The 12122-nt window shown below is 44.1% G+C and overlaps 2 protein-coding genes across 10 annotated transcripts in view; both read right to left on the bottom strand.

Moving 5' to 3' along the window:
* Positions 1-31: 31 nt before the first annotated feature.
* LOC123147826 (uncharacterized) lies at positions 32-6269 on the bottom strand. 8 transcript variants are annotated; one of them, XR_006473466.1, is made up of 4 exons: positions 5343-6269; positions 5134-5255; positions 2106-2170; positions 32-1902 (listed from the first exon to the last, which is right to left on the bottom strand). XR_006473466.1 is itself a non-coding variant. In XM_044567141.1 (4 exons), exons 1-4 carry the CDS (start codon positions 2963-2965, stop codon positions 357-359), a joined length of 378 nt encoding a protein of 125 aa, XP_044423076.1. In that variant the 5' UTR covers positions 2966-3375; the 3' UTR covers positions 32-356. The 8 variants fall into 8 exon arrangements, 6 of the variants coding, with proteins under 6 accessions (XP_044423076.1, XP_044423074.1, XP_044423071.1 ...); XM_044567141.1 differs by lacking the exons at positions 5134-5255; positions 5343-6269 and adding exons at positions 2609-2736; positions 2855-3375 and having other exon boundaries at positions 32-430; XR_006473465.1 differs by having other exon boundaries at positions 32-2170.
* Positions 6270-7102: 833 nt separating this feature from the next.
* Positions 7103-12122, bottom strand: part of LOC123147827 (histone H3.2) — an 8521-nt gene continuing 3501 nt past the window's right edge. Inside the window, exons 3-4 of one of the 2 annotated variants that reach the window (XM_044567143.1) lie at positions 10564-10924; positions 7103-10157 (exon numbers count right to left, since the gene is read on the bottom strand). In XM_044567143.1, the coding sequence (XP_044423078.1) occupies positions 7195-7716 (522 nt within the window). In that variant the 5' untranslated portion in view covers positions 7717-10157; positions 10564-10924 and the 3' untranslated portion in view covers positions 7103-7194. The remainder of the gene's footprint in view (positions 10158-10563; positions 10925-12122) is intronic. The other variant, XM_044567142.1, reaches the window with a different exon arrangement.

Here is a 12122-nt window from a genome sequence, read left to right as displayed (position 1 = left end):
CTAGCAAAAGGGCCCGTGCGTTGCACCGGGAGAACAAAATCACATGCCCTTAACCCAATCAGAATCAATCTTAGGAATAGTCATGTAATAAGAGTCAATCTGTACACCCACCACAGCTTCTGATCATGGCGTTTTAAACATAGTTGTACACTTAATTCAAAACCCGCAACAACTACCAGGAAGGCAACCAGCTCGTATGAGGTCTTCCACTGTGTTACAGGTGCCAAATTGTCTAAAAGGTTGTCACATCACCACCGATGCCAAATGAAAAAGTTATTACACCGGCTTCACATCATAGGGCACCGCCCAATCTGAAAGAAGGAACCCAGGTTTAGATAAAACGCTATATAAAATCATCACTGGAGCATCTCGAGCGAGTTCTTCGTCCGCCGAAAATTCCCTTTGTTCTCCAAATCAATTCTTTCTATGGCTGAAACCACCACCCCGTCATATTTTTATGTTTACTTTAGCACACATAGTTTAGTAGTACAACATAGAGAAAAACATAAATGTATTTAGAACTGAAAGTAAATATAAGAAGCATGACCATATTGTTGGAGATTATTAATCCAAGTCCTATAGAAAATAGAAGTGTTGAAGCAGTCTGTACACAAAGTTGCAAACCCATCCGGATGAAGTAGTCTACAAGTAGTTACGGATTGTAACGAGCTGACGTTAAAACTAAAACCAGAGCAGACACACAATTTCTCTCTCAAAAGAAAAAAATATCATTATTATAGCCGACTACATGAATTTATAAAAAGAGAAGTGAAAAGAAAATCAAGTTACAGGTGAATAAATTACAACTACAGATTTAACAATACCTGCACTGCGTGTAAGGTCAAATTGATTCAATTGATACTAACATTCAGCATTTCTTATGAAAATGTCTAACGCTTATAGCCCGAAAGCTGAAAAATTCTTTGCAAATTGTTTTATTTTTTGGAGCTTATACATGTATGGGTGGGTGCCTCAGTTCAGGATTTAACTAAGTAAACATCTTAATGTTGAAACTTTTGGTGAAATCTTATCACAAAGAGGAATACTTATGCAAATTTCATCAGTGTAGAGTGCCTTATTGCTGGCCTTTCCACCATGATTGCAAGAATCAATTTGCCACCAAAAAGAAACCCCAGAGACATGTGTATTTAGACGATGCTAATGTGCACTGTACAATGGCAGAATAAAAATCATCTCAAAATTAGGTTCAACAATACATTAATTAGGTTTCTTTTAGGAGCAATTACCTACTCACGTCCATGTTCACAGTAGTGGAAAAAAGGAATATAATTTCTACTAAAGCAAACAACTATGCTTCCTGTACTAACCTTGGGCATTGCTCGAATGTTTTAGCGGCTGCTTGTGTCATTCTTAGTTGCTAAATACAACCAAAAGTGTAGTATTTAGAAGCAACAGCGTAACTTGCAACAAAATAACTATTTGTATAGTAAATGGCCTAGTTCACTAATCAGGTAGAAACTGTTCAGGCAGGTTGTCCTTGAAGTTCTCCATGTCGTGAGCATAACTTCATTGGCTGAAAAAACTGCTGATACACTTAAAATTAACAACCAACACTATGCTAGTATAGTATGAAAAAACAGTAAGTCTATCTGTTTCACACCAATGTTTCTTCCAACGAAGGATCACCCCCATTGCTATACCAAACTGAGGGCCTGAGGCTATTTCCCTTTGCTATACAGAATAACAAAAAAGGCTCTACACCCAAGCATCACACCACACAATCTTCCAAGGATGCTATACAGAATAAAGCACTACCTTACGAACAATTTCAGATGAGGACACTGACCAACAAATATTGCAGTTAAAATTTTCAAGTTGTGATCTCTGGTGCTCCCCGGCTTGGTTGTGATAGTCGTGGAGCACAGCCAGATCCTAGTCCTCCTGTGGACGCGGACGCGCAGATCCGACCATAGGCGAAAGAGGCCATAAACCAAGAGAAACAAATCAATAGTGGCCTAGACCATGCGAGCCCAGCGTCCTCGATCCCAGGAGCCATGGCCTTAGTGGCGACATGGAGATCATGGTCGATGCCCAGCAGAGGAACACAGCTAGCAAAGAAGGATAAATAGGAACCTATTTCTCACCTTGGAGGTGTTGCTGCTGCTGCACTGAATTGTTTGAACCTCGCTTTCTGTACCTCCATGGAAACCTGAAATATGCAGATGTTAGAAAGCTTATAATTTGTATATGATTATTTTAAGAGAAGGGGAAAAGAGTATCAAGAATAGATTCATACTTTTGGCTGTTAGCCATTACAGGCTTGAATATATCTATTTCTGTATGCATGTGCAAACTATCATAAATCAATAATAGTATTATCGTTTAGCTATTCCATGGAACAATTTCTCTGAACATTCTTGCTTCAAAGTTGTCAGAAGTTCTAGCTATGACAAAGACATGTACTAAAAGTTCTCACAAATAACCAAAAATAAAAAGGCATATCAAGACAGGAAGATGTTTGTTTGACCAAATAGTTACCACTCTCTGAACCATATTGCCAAAAATTAGCAGGAACATGGTCGTGAACTCATCCCCAGTGATCTCTCTTTAAACCAAACACTCCCTGACATATGGTCATCCCGCTCACCTTCCTGCCACTGAAGAAAACAATCTAGATGCAGAACGTCGCGAGAGGTGGGGAATAGCAGGAGCTTGCGAGGGAACCACTCCAAATCGGCCTTGTACACCTTGAACGCGGAGCATCCATGGTTGCTCCTGTAAACGAAGGACGGCGGTGAGATGATAAGAGCTCCGAGAGAGAGAGAGAGAGAGAGAGAGAGAGAGAGAGAGAGAGAGAGAGGAGCAAGGGGGGAAGGGGAGAGACACAGGAGACCTGGGCGGCTCCGGCGCGACGGCGCGTGTTGTCCTCCCGCGGCCACGCAACAGTGGTCGTCGGAACCAGCCCCCGCACGGGATCCCTCCGTCTCCCGCACCCGTCCGCCATCGCCCGGCTCCGGCGAGGTCCGGCCTTCCCTCCGTCTCCCGCGCCCGTCCGCCATCGCCCGGCTCCGGCGAGCTCCGGCCTTCTTCTCTCCGCACCGCTTTTCCTTTGTCCCTTCTTCTCTCCCTCGCCTCCTTGTCTCCCCTCTGCCCAATAGTCGTGGATGCCATGAACCCGCCCGGGAAGCCGCGCTCCGGCCTTCCTCGTCGTCACCGGCGATCCTCGCCACGCCGCCCGCCTCCGGATCCGCCTCCCCAGCCCCTACCGCGCACGGATCCGGCCCCTGCAAGCTCCAGCCGCTGCCGCCGTTCTGCATCGCGCTGCCGTGCCACCGCGTTGACCCGACCCTAATTAATAACGAATCGTTTTTCACTTATCCATGGACTGCGGGTCAAATACTAAAAAGCACACGGACCTTTATGCAAAAACGCCGATGACGTACGGGCAGAAGCACTCCGTGCTTTATTAGTAGGGAAAGATAGATGGCTGCAGGGAGCGCTCCTAAGGATATTGCCCTATCCCTTTTTCTGCTAGTTTCGAGGAAGAATTTGTCAGTTGCTGATGCGCTGCATGATGGCAGATGGTTGCCCTATTCCTTTTACATACACAAGATTAGCACTGAGGCTGATCTGGACCGGTACATTCAGCTTTGAAGGGCCACTCGGAGACTTCAGCTCACTGATACTCCTGATGCTATTATGTGGCTGCCTGACTTCCCTTGCCGCACTTCGACAGTGTTTAGAAGATCAAGGTTGATCCCAAAATCCAATTCTTCATCTGGATTCTGCTACAATACAGGATATGGATTGCTGACAGCTTGCTGGCTAGGAACTGGCCGAGTATATTGACAAATGTTGCCTTTTTGACCAGGAGGAGTGTGCGAGCCACTTAATCCTCTCTTGCGCGTATAGCAAATAGATCTGGTATTCCTTCAGGGCCTCCTATCCTGGAGTTGTGGATGCTGCTCCCGGTGCCATCACAATTCTTCAATGGTGGTCTAAGTCTTCCCTTTGAACGACCACATCAGACGGAACCAAAGGATCTACAGTCACGGCCTATAACGCTTGGAACATTTGGAATGAGCGAATCGGGAGAGTTTTCCAACCAAAAACTGCCCCGGTGACAACTATCAATACTATCATCAGAGAAAAAAGCGGGATAGTAGTCGTGTTTTTCTCTCTTTCGGCTTGTTCCGCCCTGGTGCAAACTGTAACTGACTTCCCTTCCTCCTAGGCTGTTCTAGCCACAGTCACCTTGTAGAGTATTCCCCTTTCTTAACGCAAAGGCAGAACACCTGCCGTTTCCGGTCAAAAAAAAAAACTCATGCCTTAATTCTCTCTATAATATATTTGAGTAGTTGATGGACTTTCTGTAGGTTGTAGCAGAAGAAAAGGCATTGTGGTCCAAAATGACGATATTGTGAGCTAAGAGGTTAAAGTGAGCTGCGTGTATTAACTTGGGCACTACCCAGAAGATCAGTAGAGTTCTTCCTTTTTAAAAGGAGGTTGTGGCGTCAATTAGCACATGAATTTCTCACGTAAAATTTATAAACATCATATAATATCAAGTTTTCGACAGGCCGGCAATGTCAAATAACCTCATAACTTGTCACGATCACTGGCACTGCACATTCATGCTGCACATCACACAAACCAAACAATGGAACGGATGGATGAAGCACAACTAAGCAATCACACTTACACTCCTTATCGTAAGGAAAATATTATACTCTTGCAGCTTGATGCAAAAAAAAGTGTGTTTGGATGATGAAAGCATCTGTAATGTAAAAAACAAGATCTCTGAAACTACAATCCCATCCGCGGGCTAGCTGGCTAGGCTACCTTTTCGTATACGGAGACCAACACTACAAATGGAGGTCCTAGTCCAACCAAGTGAAAACTATTAAACTAGCATACGGCATACCTCCATGAAGTGCTACTCTAGTAAAGTTGTACTAAAGCTGGGTCAATTAATTTGGATTGGAGGCAGAAAACTCTGCCATAGATGCCTCAACTGAAAGTGAGCTGATTGTCCACCTAATATCTCCAATTGTTTTGAAGCCTACCGTATATCATCTCTATAGAACTGCTAGTGCAAAGTAGTGCTTGTCGCACAGCAGTCAGTATAAAAGGCAAAAAAGCTCATATGTATCAGAGAGAAGTGGCCTTCACCTTTGTGAAATCCGAGGAAATATTCCCCTGCTCGGTGCCGCATTTGCCCAGCGATGGTTTCAACAGAGCAGGAATCCCCCTTTCATCTCCTTCTCTTCCTGCCTGGAAGCTCCTGTTATTTGCTTCTCTCAGGTAGAAGATGGAAATTGTCAGTTGGTCTTGCAAATTCTCTAGTAGTACTTGCTGTTTGCAAGGTGTCCTATAATTACCTGATAGAATAGCACTCTCTGCAGCCGCATACAGATGTCTTCATCGATGAATTATGAATTTCAGATACTTCACGCAATCAGATACCACACCACCTGAGCTTGAAAGAAACCTGACAGTATATGGTGTCTTCATTTGCACTGCAAGCACAAATGGGGCTATGGAAGATAACACAACACAATTGGCATATCAATTGCACTGCAAGCACCAAAGTTTAGGTCCCCCGCAAAAAAAAGCACCAAAGGTTAGGTAGATATTGAGTCAGTAGTGTGATGATTATCCTAAAACTGAATGCAGTAACGACCAAATGTACAGAGAACAGAATTCAAAATCTGTCACTTCTTCAACTTCAGCTAGCTAGCTAACCCAAACATAATTCAAAATCACTTCACATAGATCCAAAAGCCCAAATGCGTTCATCAAATCACTGTACAGACATGGGGAAAAAAGGTGCAGACACACCGAACCACATAGCTAGCAAACAAAAATAACTGGCAAAACCACAAAATCGACGGACACTGCATCATCCATTGTTCAACCCAATCACTGCAGAACCGTGCTACGTTTTCAGGTGCGCCATTGAAAATTCACAAAGCAGTCAAGCAGAAAGCAGAGGCATTGGAGGACAAACAGAGCATTAGATGATAACTGAACTTTCCATTGCCATCTCATTGCAGCATCAGGATACATGGGACAAGAGGACACATCATATCAACACCAACGAACACAAGCACCGGGCACACATCCTGATCAGCAGACAGGAACAGCAACCATCCAGCATCACCGGCGGCGACCGAAAACCTAAGCGCGCTCCCCGCGGATGCGGCGGGCGAGCTGGATGTCCTTGGGCATGATGGTGACGCGCTTGGCGTGGATTGTTGAGTAAATAGGCAATTTCTCGATTAAATTAATCCATGAGTAAATCACTAGCATGGCATTGACTAAGTTGATGACGTACTGACTCTGATCTAAACATGCACGTACTAAGCAAACAGTAGACAAATCTACACATACTGCTAGTACTGCTAATATGAAAATAATCAGGAGCGGGATAAACGAGTTATACCCTCCAGTAGGCCACGCAGAGGCCGCGGCTTTGGTGGCAGCAGCGGCGTCCTCGGCGGCCTTCTTGTCGGCTTCAGCTTTCTCGGCGGCGGCACGGTCGGCGTCGGTGGACATGGTGATGATGAAGGCGACGCGGACGTAGAGGAAGTAGACGATCGGAAGCGAGCAGTCGCGTAATCGCTGCCCAAAAACCTATTCGCCCCTCACCCCGTACAGGAACCAGAAGGGCGTGGTTTCGGAGACCTGCTCTCCCGTCGACCGTGTACGCGGCGGACGGGATGAAGTCACCGGCGGCAGCAGCAGCAAAGGAACGACGATGGGCGTGCGCGTGAGCAGATGTGATCTGTTCGTGGCGGCTAGGGTTAGAAGACACCGCATACTTATAGGCGCAGCCGCGTGGAGAGACGTGGGCTCGACCCACGTCCGAGTCCGTGACAGCCCACGATCCGACGTCTCAGATCGTGGCCCAGCTGTCAGAAAACTCTCCATTAGTGACTGGCAAAAATAAGCGCGTAGGTGTGAGCTCGGTTCGGCTCAATCCCGCAACCCGCGGCGCGTCGTGACGAGGCGAGGCGTGGCGTGGCGAGGCGGGCGGCGGAGGAGGAGTGCGCGAGGGCCTCTTCTCTTCTCAAGCTCCAATAATATGTAGAAGAGAAACCCTTATAAACCACTCCAACTCTCCTTCTACTTTCGGGGTGGGACTAAACTTCCCACTACACCTAGTGCCATATAACCCACATGGGCCCTTAGAGATTTTTCAGAAATTGCAATATGGGCCTAGAGCCCATCTCAGATTTCAGCATGGATGGCGCAGAGGTTGGTGTCCTCGAACAGACCGATGAGGTACGCCTCGGCGGCCTCCTGCAGCGCCGACACGGCAGAGCTCTGGAAGCGGAGGTCCGTCTTGAAGTCCAGCGCGATCTCCCGGACGAGGCGCTGGAAGGGGAGCTTGCGGATGAGCAGCTCTGTGCTCTTCTGGTACTTGCGGATCTCGCGCAGCGCGACGGTCCCCGGGCGGAAGCGGTGGGGCTTCTTCACGCCGCCGGTGGCCGGGGCCGACTTCCGCGCCGCCTTGGTCGCCAGCTGCTTCCGCGGAGCCTTGCCGCCAGTGGACTTGCGCGCCGTCTGCTTCGTGCGGGCCATCGGAGCGGCGGGGTCTGGGACTGGATGCTTCGCCGGCGTTGTTGGATTTGGGTTTGGTGGAGCGATGAGATGAGTAGAGGAGGCGGCGGGGTTAAATGGGGGAGACGGTGGGCGGGGGAGAGGGAAATTTTGGAGCGAGAAGGCGCGCGGCGAGGGGAACGGGGACATGGAGTATGGAGCGTTGGATCGATGGGAGATGGACGGCTGTGATCGGGTTTACGGGGTGAGCACGCGGATCATGGAGGTGGGGCGATCCGTGAGATGTGATTGACTGGGCCGCTGGGTATGGTTTGTTGTGATGAACTGATGATCCAAATTGTATATTTTTATTATCTGAATGAGCTCTTCAAGTCATAGGAAAAACACAGAAAAATATATGATTAGAAAAAAATGAACACATACACGCTCATATATGTGCACATACATTCACCCCCTACGAACGCACGCACACACGTCATATCTATATGAGTATCTTCGAGAAAATGAGCTACCAAATTGTCTTGAGATTGACGAAGTCACCAGAGGCAACTTCGTAGTTGACGGGATGTCTCCTCCCGCTGAAAATATGAGCACCGCCGCAAGTCTAGGACTTAAACCCAGGTGGGCTAGTTCCACCGCAAAGAACCTAAATATCTGAGCTAGGCTCACTTTGCAATTAGGAATTTTTCATGTGGTGAGAACATCTACAAGAAAATCTTGTCCCTTATATATCCATGGACACGTCCATACAACGCCCGAGCTTGTTCCTTTTGAACCCTCACTAGGGGTTGGGGAGCCACCTGGTGGCACCTCCTGAGAGGAAGTTTGTGCGGTGCCAGATTGATAAGCGACCCTTTCACCCCCTTTTTTCTCTAATTGCTGACGAACATGCACATATAAGCAAGGAACTTGCAATAGAATTTCTAACTGATAACAAAACAAACAACCTTTGAACAAACAATAATATTTTAAAGATCTTGATCCCTTTAGGTAGTGGATTATTCTCAACCAGATTAAACACATTCAACAATTAAATATGACTGCCCAATAAGTTTTATAGTAACACTAAGAGGAAGTCGCCCGCACTTGCTGTGTTTTTTTCTCCACGGTAAAAATCTGACTCGCCCGCACAGTGCAGGCTGCCGACATGGACACGGTGGCGCACCCCTGGTGCGTCGCCTGAGTGGAAGCTCTGCGGTGCTAGGTAGGTGGCGTCCTTTTCACTGCCTTTTTATGCTAATGACCGTGATTAGTGAAGAAAGTGACATTTGTAATAGAACAAAACAGGAGAGATGGAGCACATGTAGCTAGATAATCATGTTATAGACATGAAAGCTGATCAGTGGCAATCTTTGAGGCTACATGCACGAGTTCAAGCTGAGGAAAGTAGTAGTTACAGGACCAACAGAAATGCATTGCTGGAAATGTACATTATTAAAATAAATCAGAGATATTATCACTAGACTTATATGAACAACTTTCATGGACGGTACGTCGACGATGGACAGTGAGACAAAAATTTCTAAACTCAAGCATACACAAAATGAAATCATTTGTTGATGATGATGAATGAGACTTTACTGCAGAGACCCAACAAGAAGCCAAGATTCCTGGACTAAAATTTTGAATCGCGAAAGAGAGTCATAGCAAGCCTATGATCTAAACTACAACCGACTGCCTTGCTCCTTATTCCGAATTAGAAACTTTAGATTACCAAACAAAGACAATGTTTTAATTTATAATGTCAACAGCTGCAACAATGCCAGTACCATCTTTTGGCAACCTGGCATATAATTTTGCTGCATAGGACTTGAGTATTCTTTGAAATACCTAAAGAATGTATTTGATCAGTAATTAATCTACTTAAATTTATCTTATGGGATAACTTATCGAATCGGAAAACATAACTATAGTTACTGAATTAATAAACATGTGTTCAGTTGAACCATATGGTTGATTATTCAAGATTATTTCATGGTACATTCCAGTTCTGTAGGTATGATACCTGTCCTACTCTTTTGAACTGAACGATGCATAGAATCAATAGTAGACACTGCAAGCACACTTACATGGCTCTCCATTGCATGCAACATTTTCAGCAATTGAATTGTGAAATCACCTAATCTTCTTCAGCTATCTGTTGGAAAATAACCAAATTCATCAAGTAATTATACTGACAGACTCCACACAATAAAGAATTGCTTCCAGCAGGACAAAAAAACTAAGCCATTATACTCAGGATCAATGAACATATATTTATCGAACTAAAACTAAGACCAGCTAGATAGATACATTTCAGAATATATGCATCGCTTTGATACCTTGTACTATGCAAATTCTACATCTGATTACCGAAAACGAAACCAATTGCTTTCACAAATTAGTTGAAAACCACTCAATAATAACAAACATTACCTCTACAAAAAGTCCCACCCAAATTATGAGAAGCACAGTATATAAGAACTATCATGAACATGAAAAAACATTACTCAAACAAAAATGCAGTACAGTTTGAATACAAGCTAATAAGTCAAACTGATAATTATTTAAAAAATATGATTCCACATCAACAGTTAGTTCTTGGCACCAGCTCTGCGCAGCGCTGAACGACCTCTCCCCATCGCCAAGTCCTGCACCAATCCAACAGAAATGAAACACATAACTCAGTGCAATGAAAAGTAACCGGCACTATAAAAATTCTGAGAGATTGGTTTCAAAACGACAGCAATGTTACAAGCATATAAGCTCTCAAAGTGCCACATGTACATTGAAAGTAAAGAGACTATAATTCTGTTCTACTCGGTGTTGAACCACCTCTCCCCAACAGAAACTAAACACACAATTATGTAGTGTAAAATTATAGCTTGGTGTGCTCAAAGTGGCATTGTTACAAGCATATGGATGCTCAAAGTGCCACACGTACATTGAAATAAAAAGGCCACCTTTCATGCATTTTAATTTTTGATTGATGTGAGATGGAACCAGTGGCATGAGAGAGAGAGAGAGAGAGCAGAGCAGAGCAGAGGAGAGGAATACCTATGCCGGAGTCACTAGTGAGGAGGATCGATCCAGTCGTCGACAGCATGGTGTGCCACTCGTGATCACCACCAGGGGCGGTGTGCCGGCCCTGTCGGGCACAATCAAGGAGATCCCCCGGGAGTAACAAATGGTGTCTGTTAGGATGAACTTGGACAACCAGCCGTCAAGGGCTTCGATGTATGCCTTCTGAGCGCTGACGTAACTCACGAAAGAACCTCTGGTGAAGGAATTCATCTCAGACTTGAGAGTGGTGTGCCGCTGGACATCATTGCAGAATTTCCCATAAGCAGGGTAGGTGAAGGAATTCACCACAAACATTATCTGTCTCTCTTCTTTATGAGAGTCCACCATTACTTTCCTAGCTCTCGCAAAGTTGTCAAGGAGAAGGGAAAAGGCATCAGTATTTTGATTCAGTGAAACTACATCAATCATCAATTCTACACACGGAAAAAGAGAAGTGAAGGTTGTGCCGTTTATAAGTAAAATTAAATTAACAGATTGGAAGCATAGAAGATGCTGAAATATCATAGATGAAAATCTGTATGTAGGTTCCCAGCTCGAATACAATGGTGACCTACAACAGCAATAAGAAATTTGGACAGAGATCAGGTGACTGGAAAACTGTTGTGCTGCTGTTTGTTAACCGATTGAAAAACTGTTGCTTATCTCTGTAGCTTATCTCAAAAAAGCTTCTGAAGTGTTGCTATTTGTTAACTAACTGAAAAACTGTTTGTTAACCAACTGAAAAAATGCCAATGACTCGCATTCAGTAAGTAACAGGCTGAAAAATGCTACCATATTTGTATTGTTAACTGACTGTTCATACTATTAACTGATTGAAAAAATGCTATTTGTATTTTCTAATGACAGAAACGGGCTGAAAAACAAGTTTTAAGTATTAGGAATTTCCGAAATGTACATTAGAGAAAAACTTTGGTCAGCAATTCCACTATGTAAACTTGCAGCTACATATTTTACTAACCAATCGTTTCTCTCTCTCTCTCTTCTCTTAATTTCTAATCTAGAACAGGATATATACATACACACACACACACACATATATATATATATATATTGACTTATCCCCTGTTGAAAAGGCAGTACGAACACTCGATTAGAGGATCCTGCTAGGCCTCTCTACCTCATAGAATTTGATATGGGTTGAACCCTAAATTCTGAGAAGAATAAGAATGAGAGGAACAAGGCAACCCCCTGAGAAGAATAAGTCATTATATATATATATATATATAAATATATATATATAGACGAATTTTTCCTACTACCGGGTGTAGTTACTCTCATTTTTGTTTCATGCGTTTTAGATAGTATCTATCATATCGGAAAGTATGTACGCGTAGTATGTAGTATATATGAATGTATAGGTAGTATATATACTACTTTTTTGATAGTATGTATCATATTTTGTGCATACTCCATTTCACATAACAATATGTACGTATTTCACAAAAACAATAAAACTATGGGCTCACTTGCAATTTTTTCATCGAACTCACTTTGGAGTATCTTAGATATAGTATGTGAACATACTAAAAATA

The sequence above is a fragment of the Triticum aestivum genome, chromosome 7A, assembly GCF_018294505.1.
Source record: "Triticum aestivum cultivar Chinese Spring chromosome 7A, IWGSC CS RefSeq v2.1, whole genome shotgun sequence".
NCBI classification, from domain to species: Eukaryota; Viridiplantae; Streptophyta; class Magnoliopsida; order Poales; family Poaceae; genus Triticum; species Triticum aestivum.
The sequence above is the reverse complement of the archived record's forward strand: the minus strand, read 5'-3'. Positions and strand labels throughout refer to the sequence as shown.